We start from the raw sequence: 19,202 nt of genomic DNA on the forward strand, positions 1-19,202 counted from the left end.
ACAGCACTTGACCAGTAGGTGGCAGTAAGTGACAGTCTTTAAGAGTCACTGGTGTCTGTAACTTACATGACGATGAGGTTGGCTGTGCTCGAGTGCTCCTTCAACAGCTCGTTCAGTCGGATCTGACGGTTACTCTGAGGAAACAAACAAATCAATTAACAGGAAGACTGAAGTCTCTGTATCTGTTAGCAGCTGAGAAAACGAGCTCTACAGACAAGCATTTGGAAACCGGAAACAGAGCATCTACATTGCTCATGACTCAGTGGAGTGAAATGAAGGTGTCTAGCTAGTCTTGGACTTAGCAGAAAGAGTGACATTTTGTCAAAAGACAGAGCAGCCGTAGAGCCATCAGCCCTGAGCAAACATGACCTCAGTGAGAATCGTGTGCTGCTCTGGTGCTGTTGGATACGCTCAATCACTCTGCTCTTCAACAGAACTCACAGCAATGTGCTACTTCCCCTGGTTCTGTACTCATCTTTAAAACTTTGCATTCATCACTTGTGGGGTACCACAGGGCTCAATTTTGGGTCCTTTTTTGTGTCCTCTCTTGGCAAACAGCCAACTTTATGCTCTTTTCTAAACCATTACTCAAATGAAAAAGTGAGATATTTAAATCCTATAGGAGTCAGTTCGGAGAGCAGTTTAAGATTTTACCATTGATTTTAAAGGATTTACATTAGAGATGTATGATTTTGAACTAAGTCACTAATGTCTTATAATATATAATTTATTCTGTTAAGTGATCATGATTTCTGTTTTGGCAAAATTGCCAATGAGGAGTGTATTTCTAACAGCACAATGTGCCTCAGTGTTGCTTTACATTGCACTGCATGTTTTGATTAAACAAGCAACATCAACACTAGCATTTAAAGGTGCTGCAAGAACAACACTGAACTGCTGAACTGCTCATCATTGTGTGACGAGGGCCAGACTGAGAGAAGAGCCAGGCTGATGCTCTTTCAGTGGGACAGGACCTGATGAACACGCTCCTGGTTTTTATCCTAATAACTGAAATGCCTTCCTCAAATGATCATCCGAGAGGTTCACATATTTTGCCCAGCAACAATGTTTTTAAATTTATAGAGTAGGTTTATTTGGTAATAGATGATGAAGAGTCCCTTTGTCTGGTTGTGAAGCAAAGGCTCACACTCATTGATTTAGCGAAGCTTAAAAGAGACTCGCTTATGGTAAAGACAAACCGTTGTGCATAATGCAAATTCTGTTGTTTCTGCACTGGCTCCATGGCTCCAAACACCACAAAAACACTCTGCTTGTATGATCAATTTAGTTTTAGAAAAGCCGTTTTATATTTTAGAGAACAGAATGGAGGCAATAGTCTGGAAACACAAATATTCCTCTATACTCGTTTTCTTTTTTTCCAAGCTTATTCAGACCTGGAAATTACTCTAATCAAATCCCATACCAGCGTGAGAGCTCCTGTACTCATGTGCTGTGCTTTCTCAGCATCTCTGCTTTGATCGATCATCTTTAATGTGCTTCATGAATGAATGTGACTGGAGGTGTGTGTTGAGACCTTGGCTTTGTAGAGCTCCAGCTCATTGTCTGTGATTCTCCAGGGCTCTTCGCTCTTCAGCTTCTCAGCAGCTTCCTGCTCCATGTCATCTTCTCTCAGCTTATATGGCTCGATCATCTGAGCAAACTCTGTCAAACTGAACAACAAACACAAGAGGTCAGTGCTGAGAACGCTGAAGTGGAACCTTCCCTCAGAAACATGCTAATAGTGAAAATGGACAAAATGGCGCCGCTGATGGCAGCTATTGTGCGTTGCTCCTCAGTGTTTGTATTGTTTTTGTTTGTTTTTCCTGTTTTTTGTTTTTCAAATAAGATCAGCTTTACCAGGGATGATCTGCTGAACATTCGGCAGAACACACCACAAAATCTTCTACCGGTTTTTGATTTTTCTGACGTTTTGCTGGACATTGTAGTTGGCGGAGCCGTAGCTCTGGTCAAACACTACAGGAGGCGCAGACGGGGAAAGAGAGCCGGCGCGCTCGTGAAGCTTCGTCAGCGCGGATTTAGAACGGCGTTACCTAGCATCCATCTGGCGAATCTCCGCTCTCTACCCAACAAAACGGACGAACTCCTTCTGCTCTCCCGGACAAACAAGGACTTTTCTAACTCTGCTGCTCTATGTTTCACGGAAACCTGGTTGAATGGCGACATACCGGACAGCGCGATCCATCTGCCTAATTACCAGCTGATCAGAGCAGATCGGGACACAGAATCAACGGGGAAATCGCACGGCAGCGGGACGTGCTTTTACATCAATGAGAGGTGGTGTACAGATGTAACTGTGTTAAAGAAGATGTGCTGTTCAGATCTAGAAACCCTCTTCATTAACTGCAAGCCGTTCTATTCGCCGCGGGAGTTCTGCTCGTTCATTCTCGTGAGTGTTTACATTCCACCGCAAGCGCACGTGACCACAGCTCTACAGAAACTCACTGATCTGATCACAGAGAGTGAACAACAACACCCGGACTCTGTTTTAATCATTCTCGGGGACTTTAATAAAGCAAATCTCTCCCGTGAACTGCCAAAATACAGACAGCACATCACATGTCCCACCAGAGACAGTAATATATTGGATCACTGTTACACAGCAATAAAGGATTCATATCACTCGGTTCCACGAGCAGCTTTAGGACTCTCTGATCACTGTTTGGTTCATCTTATTCCATCCTACAGGCAGAAACTTAAGTCTGCGAAGCCTGTATTAAGATCTGTTAAAAGATGGACTAACGAAACAGAGCGGGATTTACAAGCCTGTTTCGACCTGACTGATTGGACTGTTTTTGAAGCTGCGGCAAATGACCTGGACGAGCTCACAGAGACTGTAACATCTTATATCAGTTTCTGTGAGGACATGTGCATTCCTACCAGGACTCATCTATTCTACAACAATGACAAACCATGGTTCACTGCCAAACTCAGACAGCTCCGTCAGGCCAAAGAAGATGCTCACAGAAAGGGGGATAAAGTCTTGTACAAACAGGCCAAATACACACTGGAAAAGGAGATCAGAGCGGCAAAGAGGAATTATTCTGACAAGCTCAGGAACAAATTCTCTTCCAGCGATCCGGCTTCAGTGTGGCTAGGATTAAAGGACATCACCAGCTACAAAACACCACCCCCCAGCACTCTGGAGAATCAACACCTGGCAGACGACTTAAACGAGTTCTTTTGTCGTTTTGAACGATCACCCCACACCCGCCCAGAACACCCCTCCACACAACCATTCACACCTCCAGCAACCCCTCTCTCCCCCACATCTACAATTCAGATCAGCGAAGACGATGTGTGCCAGGTCTTCAGGAAGAACAAAAGACGGAAAGCACCTGGTCCAGATGGTGTGTCACCAGCCTGCCTAAAAATCTGTGCTGAGCAGCTGGCCCCCATCTTCACACAGATCTTCAACAGATCACTGGAGCTGTGTGAAGTCCCCTCATGCTTCAAACGCTCCACCATCATCCCCGTCCCAAAGAAACACAAAATTACTGGACTTAATGACTACAGACCTGTGGCACTAACGTCTGTAGCCATGAAATCATTCGAAAGACTGGTTCTGGCTCATCTGAAGGACATCACTGGACCCTTACTGGACCCCCTGCAGTTTGCCTACAGCGCAAACAGGTCTGTGGATGATGCAGTCAACATGGGACTGCACTTCATCCTGCAGCATCTGGACAGACCAGGGACTTATGTGAGGATCCTGTTTGTGGACTTCAGCTCTGCTTTTAACACCATTATCCCGGAAACCCTTCAAAATAAACTAACTCAGCTCTCCGTCCCCACCTCCGTCTGCCAGTGGATCAACAGCTTCCTGACAGACAGACAGCAGTTAGTAAAGCTTGGCAAATTCACATCCAGCACTCGAACCATCAGCACTGGAGCTCCTCAGGGCTGCGTACTCTCCCCACTGCTCTTCTCCCTCTACACCAACGACTGCACATCTAAAGACCCCTCTGTCAAGCTCCTGAAGTTTGCAGACGACACCAAACTGATCGGCCTCATCCAGGACGGTGACGAGTCTGCTTACAGACAAGAGGTTAAGGAGCTGGCTGTCTGGTGCAGTCTCAACAACCTGGAGCTTAACACGCTCAAAACTGTGGAGATGATCGTGGACTTCAGGAGAAACCCCCCTGCTCTCCCCCCACTCACCATCATGAACAGCACTGTGACTGCAGTGGAGTCATTCAGATTCCTGGGCACCACCATCTCTCAGGACCTGAAGTGGGATATTCACATAGACTCCATTGTCAGGAAGGCCCAGCAGAGGTTGTACTTTCTTCGCCAGCTGAGGAAGTTCAACCTGCCACAGGACTTACTGAAACAGTTCTACTCTGCCATCATTGAATCCATCCTCTGCACTTCAATAACTGTCTGGTTCAGCTCAGCTACCAAATCTGACCTCAGAAGACTACGGAGGGTAGTCCGGACTGCTGAGCGAATCATTGGTACAACCCTCCCCACTCTCCAAGAACTGTACTCATCCAGAGTGAGCAAAAGGGCTGGTAAAATCACTCTGGACCCCTCACATCCAGCACACTCCCTCTTTGAACTGTTACCGTCTGGTCGACGCTACAGAGCTCTGAGCACCAGAACGACCAGACACAGGAACAGCTTCTTCCCTCAGTCAATCCATCTCATGAACACTCAATAAATAAACGTAGAACACACAACTAATTCATTATCCATTCACCACACTCACTTATTTTATTTTATTTTCTCATTTCTAATTTGCACATCATACTTGACCTGTACATACATAGTCGCCTATATTATATATTGTATATTGTGTATTTTTTTTTTTTTTTTGCTGCTTTGTACATTGGTTATTGGCTATTTCCTGTTATTTTGTTTCATTACCTGTGTCCTGTCCTGTTACTGTCCTTCTGTTGCACTGTGGAGCTTCTGTCACTATAACACATTCCTTGTATGTGTAAACATACTTGGCCAATAAAGCTCATTCTGATTCTGATTCTGATAATCGGGGTGGGAATCCTGATCCAAATCATGGAGCCATTTCAAAATGATCTAATGTTTTTTAATCGATCACTGACGTCAAACAGAAGATCGAGAGTTATGAAATCAGGTGTTAAACTGTGATCTGTGGCAGACAGGTCACGCGCCTCTTCTGAACTCTGTGGAAGCGGATACTTGCTCAGAGGTTTTCTAAGTAACTGCCAGGCATTGTCTGTGCACATCATCCAGCCATGGTTAAAACTAAACTGAGTACATTCAGATTTTTCTAAGAATTATTATGTATTTCTGAATGGATTTTCCCATGCTTTTAGCTAACAAATGAATGATTATGCAAAATGCAAAACTAGCCCATTCCACAAACAATTAACCGTGCAGCAGTGTTGAGGAGGGAGCTCATGTAATGAGATTAGTGTGGTGTGTTCATACCCCTCGGAGTTGGGCTTCGTGTTGATATCACCCAGGACCGTGATGTCAGAGAAATCGATCCTGAACTTGCTGAGCAATGTGGCCATGCTAAGGACAGAACAGAGTCTCATTACATATTGCATGCATTATTTATTATTGCCTGATAAATATTAACCACTGCCTCCTTGCATTGAACAATTATACGGTTCCTCAAATGCTCCTGAAATGTTTTGTGCAGACGACTGGAGGATCCAGCGGCTCACAGACCCATGAAACTGAATCTACACACGTGCAGCTGAACATGCTCACGCTTTCTATGAAGACCTCGCTGCTGGAACACGTCTAATTATAGCTAACAAAGGCTCTGGCAGCAGCTGCGGAGGACAATGGGAAACATTTGTGTCTCACACACACACACAATACCTCCACGTGCATTCAGTGCGAGCGTGAGAGAGAGACCTGGCATACTAATACCATCCACAGTCCGGCTCATCTCAACTGTCCGAGAGCCCAGGGCAGGCTACATATGTTTTGGCATTGTCTAAATTTTTTCCTTCAGCTATAATTCTGAAACAGAGTCATTACAGCATTATTTAATTGTATTACGGCTGCAGTACGTACACTCTGCGGTCATGGTCGATTCGGTTGATCTTGCCTCCGATGAAGACGCGGATCTTACAGTCCTTCCATTTCTTCTTGTTGGTGATCAGATAGGGGATCAGTAGAGTCAGACCTGACGCAGATGAGGTACAGATTACAAACAAGAATCAGCCTGGTCTAGCAGCAGAGGATGCATCACTGTTGCAGTAGTATAAATCACATGTACTGTACCAAACATGAAATAACAGATAGCAATATAAACATCATAACTAGAGGCAAGTTCCTGAAGGAAAGGCCTTAAACACTGACAGCTGTGACGTAAGAGCAGATGAAATGCTGCAGAGCCACTTCACTGCTGTCATGAGAAGCATGAGAACTAACACAACGCTGTCTTATAGCCGCTTTAAAAGCTATAAAGTTAAATAGAGGAAGACAAGAGCTCATAGAGATTTGCCTTGTAAAACAGGAAGCTCTGGCCTTCTGCTCACATCGCCCTCAAGACACTGACGCTCGCGTCTAAAACAGCCTCAAACCTCCACACTCATCTGCATCCCACCCAGAAGCACATCATTCAAAGATAATAAAGTATATGGACATATTTAATAAGTTAGCTAGTGTGATGAAAAGTGTGTTTAAAACAGAAATACTGTGCTGTCAGAACTCGACAGCAGGCGTTTCTCAGCGTGAAAGACACTCAGGACAGCTACAGAATTGGCACTTGGCAAAAGATAACCATTTGTACTTGTTTTTTTAAGTCTTGTCAGTTCAAATGTGTAAGTGATTGTAAAGCGCTGAAGTGAGAGGAGAGCTCAGCACTCGTATGCTGTCTGACAGGTTTTATGTGCTCTCCGAGAGAGAGAGAGAGAGAGAGAGAGAGAGAGAGAGAGAGAGAGAGAGAGAGAGAGAGAGAGAGAGAGAGAGAGAGAGAGAGAGAGAGAGACAGAGAGCTGTCTGTCACACGGAGGAGCACTGAGAACAAGAGTCCTCTTCACAGCTCACAAACAAGTGGCCACAGTAAAAACATGTATTCATGTGTAAACAGCCAGATATGTCTGAAATGACTGAACGGGTGACCGATATCAGACGTGTCAGTATACTGAATATGTGCATTAGGTCTTTACAGCAGCAGGTTTATTAGGCTGCTGTCACTTTTTGTTAGAAAAAAACTGAAATTTCATTGCTAAAAATAATAAATTGTATGGCAAAGCACAAGACTGACATACACTATATGGACAAAAGTATTGGCACCCCTTCTATTCAACAGGTTCGACTATTTTAGTAATTTCCATGAGCACCAATCTTAATGTTTTAGCATATAGTGATATTGTGTGCTTCTAATTTTATAGCAAGTTAAGACAGGACCTTTTTCTATTCTAACATGACATTGACTCAATAAGTCATTTCTTTTTGAACCTTGCCTTATACACAGAGGCAGTGTGGAAGAACTTGACTGGTCTGCAGAAACCTCTGGAGTGACTTTAAATGCTTGAGGCAAGAACTCATCACCAAACACCAAAGACTTGTACATATGGGTACAGTCATGTTAGAAACTTCCAAAACTGTTGCAACAGAGATGGAAATACATTTTTAAATACATGAATTATGTTTCCATCTTCGTTAACAGTTTTGGAAGTGCCTTTTTCTGTTCTAAAGAAGGGGGTGTTCCAATACTTTTGTCCATATAGTGTACATGTATCATTATCATGACAAAAAAATGAGTTACGATCGTAAAATGTAAAATAACGTTTGGGGTGATGTTTTATTCATTTATTTACTCCAATTGAAGGCCCTATGACCCAAGACAGAAACGATAGATATTACTCAATTCACGACAAATGCAACAAACTTAATGCTTTTTGTCACACAGAAAAGCACTTGATTGTCATCATTTCCTCACCCTCATATCATTCCAAACCTGTATGACTTACATTCTTCTGTTGAACACAAAAGATTTTGTAGAATGTTGCCAAACCATTTTTATTTCCGTGAATTTCTCAAATTATGTTCCACAGAAGAAAGAAACTCTTACAGGTTTGGAATGATATGAGGGTGAGGAAATGATGACAGTTCTCATTTTTGGGGGAATCTCCCTTTAAGAACTTTATTGTTTGTAAATAATATGTACCTAATTTATATAAGACACTGATATTTATCTTCAATCAGGCCCTTATTGAATTAACATTTTACTTCAATTAAAATTCATTAGAACTAAACATCTAAAGAGAAAGAAGTATTCAGAGTTTAACTTACGAGTATTAGTAGGATGGTGGTCACAAGAAGTAAAACCATGGTCTTCATTACCATGGTTATATGGTTTTTAAAATAATTAATAACTATAAAATTTGTAAAAAAAACAAACAAAAACTAAACATGAAGAAACTACACAAACCAGCTGCTACGAAATTAAAATAGCTTATTCCCCAATATGTAATAGTACCATTTATAATAAACACACAGTAATTTAATGAAGTTAATAACTGTACAAATAGCCTATGGTGCTGAATTGACAAGCCTATTGGCGTTTTCCAATTTACCTCATTGTCCTGGCTGTTTTCAGCCAGCATCACTACAGAACCTTTAATATTCTCATATCACACGACTGTATAACAATTCTGTGTCACATCTGATCAAGCGTCTTGCTGTTTGTCTCTTATAAATCGTGGCAGAAGCGCGGCGTTGTTCGGTGACTGATCCCGCTCTGCGGCTGGCGGATGCATCAGGGAGCACTGCTTCGTGCTTTTGGAGTATTTGCTTTATGCGGTTTCGCTTGCGCTGTAATTTAAAAACAGCGCCTAATATCGGGGAGGACTCCTTCGTTTCGGCCCACTATTTGAAGGGAATGTCCCGATGGCCAGTAGGCGATCACGGGTCCCCCAGACCTCTGGGCCCTATGCACTCTGTCCCTATCCCCCACTAGCGACGCCCCTCTCTTGAAGATGCAATTGCATGGGTTGAGGTCAAACTTTTCCCCCCACAGGCAGCTCTGGGGTTGTTCCAGAAAAAGGCTAAACCCCTTACCCCGCTTACATTTCTGGAAGCATAAATTGAGGTTATTTCTGAAGTACCTTTCAGGGTAAGTGTTTTCAGTTTAGCGTGGCTCAGATGTGACAGCAGAGATTATGTGTGAGTATTTTCACCATGTTGCATACTATCCCCCATTACATTTGCTTTTCCATCATATTTTGGAGAACAGAATGAATTTTCCAATACAACAGAACCAAATCGTTTCCACTGACCTCCGTCATCAAAGAGCCACCAGACGTCGATGGTGCCCTTGCCCTGCTTCTGCTGGAACTGCTGACTGGCGTCCAACAGCCGCTGATCCGCCACATTCAGGGGAACCGTGGGGCTCCTCTTCTCTGAAACACAAACACACACTCAGACCGCAGACCCATCTCTCCCAACCCCTCAGACCCATCAAACACACAGAAGAAGGGAAAGAGACTGAAGCACAGTCTTCAGTGTGAGAAGCAGCCCTGCAGGAAGACACCGAGTATTAGATCACAGACAGGAAGTGACATCGCCGGAGCTGAAACACACGCTAGCACACGTAAAGGTCAGAGGTCAAATCAGCAGAGACACTCATGAAAGCAGTGCATCCTAAACCGCCAGCGAGAGAAAGTGCATGCAGGTCAGAGACAGACGAGAGTGAGAGAAATGTCCTGCCTTTCTTCAACAGCGGCCGAGTGTAGGCTTTGCCATCCTCATCCTCATCTGGATCATGTTAGAAAAACACAAGAGGTTAGAGTCTGCTAGCACTGCAATGGGAAACATGTGCGTCAGTCAAACACAAAGAGACGCTTGTTCTGCTGCAGTTTACACACATGCATTAACACACACACTGATGACATCACACCGCTCAAACGACAGGACCGCTTCACCTGACTGCACGGAGGACGATTACCCAAAGAACATTCGAGACCAGTGACCCATTAACTAACTGTAGCTGGAACTACCTGCGACGGGAGGAATCTGCTGGACACTGTAGGAAAATAAACTGGCCAGATCTCTTGAGCTGCAGAAGGCATGGGGTCACATTAGTGTTGAACTGCTCAGGAAACATACTGACACTATACCAGAGAGACGTGCTGCTGTAATCATACCAAAATATTACAGTTCAAAGTGGAAAAACACAGTAAGATGGCGTCTCTGAGCACAACAAACATCTTACTGTTTCATGAACATCATGAAATTAAATCATGTTTTGGAGGCTTTTTTGGGGCATTTGGTGCATGTCAGGTGTTCTAATAATTTTGGCCACTGCAGTATATGACTGAAATCTGATCATACTTACCAATTGTGTGTTATAAATAAATAAAAGTCATGTGAATACGAACGTAGCTTGTACAGATTTGTAAAAATCATATTTCATGTCAATGTCTTTGTAAATAAAGGTTGTGTTGCAAAGTGCGAGTAGAAAATGATAATAGACTGCTGCGACCGGCGAGAGACGGAAACACCTCCTGCTGGAAGACATCTGCAGAGCAAGCCGTGTTAGCTTAGCATAGTCACACTAGCACAACATCACTGCTGTAGAAACCAGTGCAGATACATTGAGTGACCACCAGCTGAACACATACCATGTGGATCAGATTCCAGTCAGATACAGAGACTTGGGCTGAAAGAGTGACTGCTCAGGACATCAAAACACGCTTCAGAGATAAACTTTCACATGTTCTATCATGTCGAGTGGTTTGGCAATCTGGAAAATACAAGCCACTGAACTCTTCAGGTGTGGTCTAGATCAACGGTTGTGAACAGGTACACATGGACATCGAGATTTTAATTGATTCTCATTTTTACAGAAAAATATACAGATTCTTAAAATCCCAAGAATCGATTAGTCTAGCCTTTTTTTGAGTTAATGAACAGAACACTGAATAAACGACAATGAGCTTTGTTATTTTTGAAATGAAACTCAGATTTCACATTCTGTCCATTGTATTGCCATATTCTACAATAACAGTCCTGTTCAATGTGAGTGACAGATCTGAGTTTAAGCGTGCTCTGCGCTTTAATAACAGTTTCAGCACGATGTAATCACACAATTAGTTTCACCGCGCAAAAGACGTCTGTATACAGCTTGTAAGCAATACTGTGTGTCCGGTCACGTCACATTTATCAATACTGTGACCAAAAACTCGTTAGTCAGCTAGAAAAACTTACTCTAGAGAGGAGCAGTTCACTAAATAGCTATATGCACCATATAAGAGTCATTATCATTCTACTGTGCAACAATATGTGTTTGAATAAACCTGTCAAGCTCACTTCAAACAAAGCAACCAGTTAAATATATTACATATGTTTATAAATATTTATATTTCAAAAAACCAATTGGAGTAGAAAAATTATTATGTAATTTAAATAAAAACTTAGTATTATAACTTCAATATTATAAAAACTTAAGGGTAATTTAAGTGTTTGTATACAAATCAGTTCATTTTAACCATCAATATTATAATCATGTAGTACCAACTGACTCTTGTATGTTTTACTGCATTAGTTGAGACATTTGTTTTTTCCTGAGAAAGTTTGGCATGTATTGTGCCTGATATACACAAAATAATCCAAACTGAATCTAAATCTAATCGAATCACAAGCTTGTTAAGCTGTTCTCTCATGTGCCTGACCCCTGCTGATCGTCGCTTGCGGCTATATTTGTTTTTTATGGTTGTTTTCTCAGCCTTCAGAGGGCCCTCCAGTGTCAGATGGAGCTGAGAGGTCGGTACTTCAGACCTCGGAGTAATTAATCATAGACGCACTCGTGGCGTTCCCAGCCTGGGCCCTTCGGAGAGCACGCGTCGCTTGTGCTGTGCTGGGCAGATCTATTCAGAAACACATGAGATGGCATGTGAAGGGTTTCGGATGAGAGCTGGCTCCAGAAGCACACGCTGGATCAGAGGGCCACAAACAACCACCTCCCCTTGGAGCAGAAACATTTCACAAAACCCCTGGGAAATACACTCATCTGCCTTTTCACTTCCAGCTTTTTCTAGAACAAGAGAAAGCACAAGCAACCAAACTCAAAACACTGACCTTTCTGGACGGCCGGGCTGTTCTGGGCACTGGTGGCTTTGGAGGAGGGTTTGGACGAGTCTCCATCCGAGTCTTTGGTCATGTCCACTGAAACCACCACATCCTTCATCGCTGAAGAGTCATCTGCAGGAACAAACGGAAAGTTCAGCACCGATCTGAGGTCAAGGTAAACGCAAATTTAGCATGAACGGCAAGTCCACTTGATGACCAACAGTAAACGAGCTCATTTCATCCAGCCGAACACTACGGTCCACCATGTGTTTCACAGGCTTTAAAGGGTTAAATACTTTGTTCCCATGACAGGGCATGTAAAGCAATATTCTACTGGTGTAGTTTGTCACTAGTGAACGGTGATGCCTTCATGATAAAGCAACAGCACTCAGAAGCATTCTTCAAATTACGCTCATTCTTTAACGCAGACTGGTTAATGCAGTGGTTTGTGTACTGTACCTTGGCCTTGAATGTGAGAGATATCGAGTCCCTCTCGCAGTCTGAGAATGACGACACCGTACTGAAAATCAAACGCGTCGCTACACACACAAATAAACAAGCGTTAATGTCTCACAGGATGAAGACACACACCATCTACTTCAAAGCTGCTTTCCCCTGTTGGCTCATAAACATCAAGCAGACGCTCTTCAGCTGTACATACACTACCTGAACGCATCATGGGAAAAAAGGAATCAAAATCAATGACAGAGCACAATACATGCGTGTTAGGAGAACACTTTTAGGCTTGGAACAGCTTGTCATGGACTAGATCTCTGACAGTGACTGTAGTTCTACTTCTACTCCTCTGGAATCTCATGGTGCATGGATGACTACCAGGTGTCAGGCAAACAAACAAACCAGGCCATCACTGTATGAAAGCTGCTGCCTCACTACTTCAATAAGACTGTTATTAATAGCGGACTGATTTCAAACAGAAGATGAAACCCACTGCATCAGGTTTATGTAGGTCTCGACGTCCTTTATATCTCCAATGCGCCAGTCGTTCTTGAAGCCGAGCACCAGCGTGTTGGGCCTCAATCTGCCCAAACCAGCCGCCTGCGGAACACACACCGGAGTTATTTACATGCACCAAACAACCTAACCTCAACCCTCACAGAAAGTGCTTTGCATTTTTTTAATAAAACATTTGGTATGTTTATGTAGCCTTTCTGAATTACAGCGACAGTTAGCATATCCAATAATGCAGAGAAACGTAGGTTTTGCGAGGCCAATTTTGGCCCCGTAATGTAGGTCATATCAGCGCACACACACACACACACACACACACACACACACAGAGAGAGAGAGAGAAGTAAATATTTCCAAATGGGTTATAAAGCAGAATTCAGCTGTGAGTGGATTATGGCCTCACATGCACTAAGCAGGAAGTGAAGAAATCAAAGGACAGAGAAGCCTTTTCAGGCTGATTGGTGCTAAGATGCCTTTGGCCTAGAGCTGGGCGATAAATCAATAACAATAGCTAGCGTGATATAATTTTCCTCAAAACGATATAAGAGTTCGATAAATGTTTGTTAATTGTTCTATAAAATGTTTATGAGGCAAAGGTGGAACGAAAGAGCGCGACTCGTTTGAAGCGTTTATCCGCTCGGGTCAGAGGTCAAACAGCAGAGCGAGATGTGTTCCTCTCTGAACTCAAGCTGAACTCCGTGAGGACTGATGTGCAGATTAGGTGAGACTGTACAGATGTGTAGAAATAAAATATCTGTCCCTGCAGCACAGAAGCAGTCATGAGTAACACAGGTATATCTGTAGCAATAGCCAACAATACATTGTATGGATCAAAATTATACATTTCTCTTTTATGACAAAAATCATTAGGATATTAAGATCATGTTCCATGAAGATATTTAGTACATTTCCTACCGTAAATATATCCAAACTTCATTTCTGATTAGTAATATGCATTGCTAAGAGCTTCATTTGAACAACTTTAAAGGAGATTTTCTCAATATTTAGATTTTTTTGCTCCCTCAGATTCCAGATTTTCAAATAGTTGTATCTCAGACAAATATTGTCCTGTCATAACAAACCATACATCAATGGAAAGAGTATTTATTCAGCTTTCAGGTGTATGAATCTCAATTATTGAAAAATTGACCCTTATGACTGGTTTTGTGCTCCAGGCCAGGGTCACATATAAACCCCACCCCACACTCACTCTCTCTCTCACACACACACACACACACACACACACGCACGCACACGCACACGCACACGCACACACACACACCTGCAGCAGGTACTGGGTTCCTTGGCGAAGGTCTTCTGCCACCACAGGAGTGTAAAACGCCTTGGAGTTGTTGTTGAGGAGCCACCTTTGGTAGCGCAACATATCACTGTTCATCTCTTTGAAGTTGGGCCGCCGGGAACTCTGGGAACGAACACACACGAGTGCAGAGATCAGCTCACGGTCTTATTAATGGAAATGACGTTGAAGAGCGTGGTCCACACAGACGGGTTCATTCTACACGCAGTAATCACCACACACACTGTTCTAACCACACACACACACACACACACACACACACAGTGTACTCACCACACACACACACACACACACACAGTGTACTCACCACACACACACACTACTCACCACACACACACACACACACACAGTGTACTCACCACACACACACAGTGTACTCACCACACACACACAGTGTACTCACCACACACACACACTACTCACCACACACACACACTACTCACCACACATACACACACACACACACACACACACACACACACAGTGTACTCACCACACACACACACACAGTGTACTCACCACACACACACACACACACACACACACAGTGTACTCACCACACACACACACACACACACACAGTGTACTCACCACACACACACACTACTCACCACACACACACACACACACACAGTGTACTCACCACACACACACAGTGTACTCACCACACACACACAGTGTACTCACCACACACACACACTACTCACCACACACACACACTACTCACCACACATACACACACACACACACACACACACACACACACACACACAGTGTACTCACCACACACACACACACAGTGTACTCACCACACACACACACACACACACACACACAGTGTACTCACCACACACACACTACTCACCACACGCACGTGGCCGCACACCATCAGACCCACGTTCTTGGTGAAGGAGTGGATCAGATGCAGAAGAGCTGGACGTGAGTTAGGAGCTCCGGTCATCACCAGACACTGTGGCCTAGAGGAGACACACACATTCATGACCTCCAGGGTCAGCGGTCCAGTCCAGAGCACAACTCCAGCTTCAAAGCTAAAACGTTAAGAATACAGGGTTCCCACTCTTCCATGAACACCAGATTCAAGGACTTTAAAGCACCATTTATTTAATATCAAGCACCGGTCATATTCACACCCAAGCATATGTAGCGTCATTAAAGACCTCGTACAGTTTTTGAATGTGTAGGTTTCATAAATTTAAACCATTTTGAGCAGTCGTGTTCAAAGGAATCTTGAATTTCTCAAATATTGATAAAAAGATATATTCTTGCATCAAACTGGCTTTTGCTGTAATTCTTGTAAAAGATTTTAATTTTGAAATTAATAAAAAGTGGTTAAGCGGGGCTTTACGCTTCCTTTTCTTTTTAGGAGTACTTGTGCTAATTTAAAAACACTTTAGGAGCACCTTCTAATCAAACTTTCTGATCAAATACCCATCACCAGATCATATTGGACTTGTTAAAGTGATTTACAGGGAATTTTGTTTTTACCTTTGTATTGGTAAATTATCTTTCAAATTCAAAAAAATCATATAAGCTTTTATTTGTAATTAAAACAACAACAAAAACAAGTAGAATAAGAATAAGCTACCAATCAAACTGAATCAGTATTAATGGTTTGTACTACAGAGGTGGCACAGAACACAAGTGGATTTTCAGACGTTTAATGAGGCTCAGAGCACGCATGAGTGCAATAAATTCAGAACTTCATGTTGAGGGTAATGTATTAAATATAACATTCTGAATAGAAATATTAAATTATTTAAATAACAGAAAGGATACTTTAAAATGAAGGGAAAACTGCCAGTATTTGATCACTGAATCCTTCATTCAATTGATCAGTGCGACCGGCTGAATCATTCAGGAACGAAGCAAGTCTTCATGAACGGATACTTGAATCTGATTGGTTTAAAATGCCTGTTCATTTCTCGCATGCATGGATCTGGCCTGAAGGCTGTGGGTTCGTGGCATTCAGCTTCTGATGTTGTGTCTTTTCTGAAATCTTTGTGGAAATTGTTTGGTTGTTATTTGTTTATCTATTAATGTTGATTAATAGGTTTATTGTTGTTATTTATATTGTTTTGTTTATTTATTTTTTGGGGGTCTGCCGGGGGGTGGGTGTTGGATTTGTACGGCTGATTTTTGTTTTGTGCTGCTGTTCCACAAAATGAAACTCAGTGGACAGTCGTTAACAAAAAAATGCCAATTCATACAGAAACGAAGCAACACTGTGTTTGAATGGAGATGCGCAGCGGCTCGGCTGTGACTGACGAAATAGAGCACAATCAGGCAATGGTGTTCAGACAATGCAAGTCACGTAATACTAACTTGATGCATTAAATCAGTATCACATTAGCAAACTCCCTTAATCATTGAGAGCGGTCACTCTCCACTGTTCGTCGTGATCTCACAAAGTTCCATTATAACCAACGCAGCTCTCTACACTGCACTACGAAGCTCTTATTTACCCCCTGTACGAAGCTCTTATTTACCCCCTGTACGAAGCTCCCCCTGTATGAAGCTCTTATTTACCCCCTGTACGAAGCTCTTATTTACCCCCTGTATGAAGCTCTTATTTACCCCCTGTATGAAGCTCTTATTTACCCCCTGTACGAAGCTCTTATTTACCCCCTGTACGAAGCTCTTATTTACCCCCTGTACACAGCTCTTATTTACCCCCTGTACGAAGCTCTTATTTACCCCCTGTATGAAGCTCTTATTTGTACACAGCTCTTATTTACCCCCTGTACGAAGCTCTTATTTACCCCCTGTACGAAGCTCTTATTTACCCCCTGTATGAAGCTCTTATTTGTACACAGCTCTTATTTACCCCCTGTACACAGCTCTTATTTACCCCCTGTACACAGTATTTACCCCCTGTACGAAGCTCTTATTTACCCCCTGTATGAAGCTCTTATTTGTACACAGCTCTTATTTACCCCCTGTACGAAGCTCTTATTTACCCCCTGTACACGGTATTTACCCCCTGTATGAAGCTCTTATTTACCCCCTGTACACGGTATTTACCCCCTGTACACGGTATTTACCCCCTGTACACGGTGTTATAGCGGGAGGATCCCGGCGTTTGAGCAGTGAGTGGATTCTGAGTAACATTGTGTTCAAGGAATCAACAGATATATCTGTGATACATTACTCACCGCTGCAAAAACACGTAAGTACGTTAGAAACCTTTGAAGCTCCCTCAGCGCAAACACAAATATGCTGATCGGGTCAGTCGCACTGGTGCTGCTAAATGGGTTCATGCAGGGCTGCGCAATGCCTGATTCTGATAGAAGATAAGATTCTCGCGCTACCCCATCTACACCCCAATAATTAGCACCGTTTCGTTTGGTTCTTGACAGCACATATAGGACCATTTTTGAAATGGCACCATTCTACTAAACAAATTTATTTCAAGCACTTTCAAGGACCTGTATTTGTTTTCAAGTACTTTCCAGGCCTTGAATCCATGTGTCTGATATTCAGGTACTCTCAAGAAGCGTGGGAACCCTGGGAATAAAACCGGATTACGTAGAGGGCGAAGCGTTTGATGTTTGAAGCGAAGGTGCTGTCAGAAACACACTGCTCTCAGCATGATTGAGTCGGAGCACATTGCCCTTCATCAGTGTCACAGCAGAAGACCTCGCAGTAAACCCACAGCGCTAGTCAAACGGTGCTCTTTCCCCTCGGATTATTGACACATTCTTCATTTTACAAATCTTGACTACATAGAAACCCTGACAAAGATTTTGTTCAAAAGTTTGGAGAAAAATTAATACTTTTATTCATCAAGCATGCATTAGATTGATCAAAAGTGATGGCAAAGACATTTCTACTGTTGAAATAGATTTTTGCTATTCTTTTGAACTTCCTAAAAAAACTAAAAGTATCACACACAAACATGCAAAATAATAATCATCATCAGCACAACTGTTATTAAAATATCAGTTGTTTTAAATTTTAAAAATCACAATATTAGTGTTTTTATTTTAAAAAAATTGGAATAATTGCAGATTTACATGTTTTTATTGCAGGGTTCCCCTGGTAAATGTGTTATTGGGGTCACTCCAACCCACGGACATGAATAACTCACAGCACCGGTGTTAAAGTACCCAATTCCACGGGAAACCGCAGACCTGGCAACACAGCCCCGGTCACTCACACATGCATTATCTTACCAAAGTGAAATGAGCATTTATTATAGTTCTGTAATTATTCATCGACAGGGAGTAGATGCCTGAACATCATCTCTAGAGCTCAAACATGAGCGAAGCGTCTAAACTCTGAATACAACACACTTCTGGCCTGGTTTCCTGTCTGGACGCGTCGCCGCTACCACAGAAAATGGATTCATCGGAGCTATGAGATACACGTTTCTGCTTAGATCTGTGTGTTCATGACTTGATAGTATGATAATGTTTGATCCTCAGTCAGCAAGTGTATTCCTAGTAGGCATGTGACCATATCAAAGTTTATATTGCCATTAATCGCTAATGCTTTTATCACGGTGTACGGTATTATCACGGTGTACGGTATTATCACGTGTACGGTATTATCACGGTGTACGGTATTATCACGTGTACGGTATTATCACCGTGTACGGTATTATCACCTGTACGGTATTATCACGGTGTACGGTATTATCACGGTGTACGGTATTATCACGTGTACGGTATTATCACGTGTACGGTATTATCACCGTGTACGGTATTATCACCGTGTACGGTATTATCACCGTGTACGGTTTTATCACGTGTACGGTATTATCACGGTGTACGGTATTATCACCGTGTACGGTATTATCACGTGTACGGTATTATCACGTGTACGGTTTTATCACGTGTACGGTATTATCACGTGTACG

General features: G+C 42.7%; 1 protein-coding gene across 2 annotated transcripts in view; it reads right to left on the reverse strand.

Annotated features, from left to right (window-relative positions):
- Positions 1 to 19,202, reverse strand: part of LOC306864204 (solute carrier family 12 member 2-like) — a 59,829-nt gene that overhangs the window by 2,727 nt on the left and 37,900 nt on the right. Inside the window, exons 16-26 of one of the 2 annotated variants that reach the window (XM_079408028.1) lie at positions 15,189 to 15,300; positions 14,288 to 14,428; positions 12,986 to 13,092; positions 12,496 to 12,575; positions 12,046 to 12,168; positions 9,676 to 9,723; positions 9,246 to 9,368; positions 6,031 to 6,142; positions 5,431 to 5,517; positions 1,535 to 1,670; positions 67 to 134 (exon numbers count right to left, since the gene is read on the reverse strand). In XM_079408028.1, the coding sequence (XP_079264154.1) occupies positions 67 to 134; positions 1,535 to 1,670; positions 5,431 to 5,517; positions 6,031 to 6,142; positions 9,246 to 9,368; positions 9,676 to 9,723; positions 12,046 to 12,168; positions 12,496 to 12,575; positions 12,986 to 13,092; positions 14,288 to 14,428; positions 15,189 to 15,300 (1,137 nt within the window). The remainder of the gene's footprint in view (positions 1 to 66; positions 135 to 1,534; positions 1,671 to 5,430; positions 5,518 to 6,030; positions 6,143 to 9,245; positions 9,369 to 9,675; positions 9,724 to 12,045; positions 12,169 to 12,495; positions 12,576 to 12,985; positions 13,093 to 14,287; positions 14,429 to 15,188; positions 15,301 to 19,202) is intronic. The other variant, XM_079408029.1, reaches the window with a different exon arrangement.

The sequence above is a fragment of the Barbus barbus genome, assembly GCF_936440315.1.
Source record: "Barbus barbus genome assembly, chromosome: 45".
In the NCBI taxonomy this organism is placed as follows: Eukaryota; Metazoa; Chordata; class Actinopteri; order Cypriniformes; family Cyprinidae; genus Barbus; species Barbus barbus.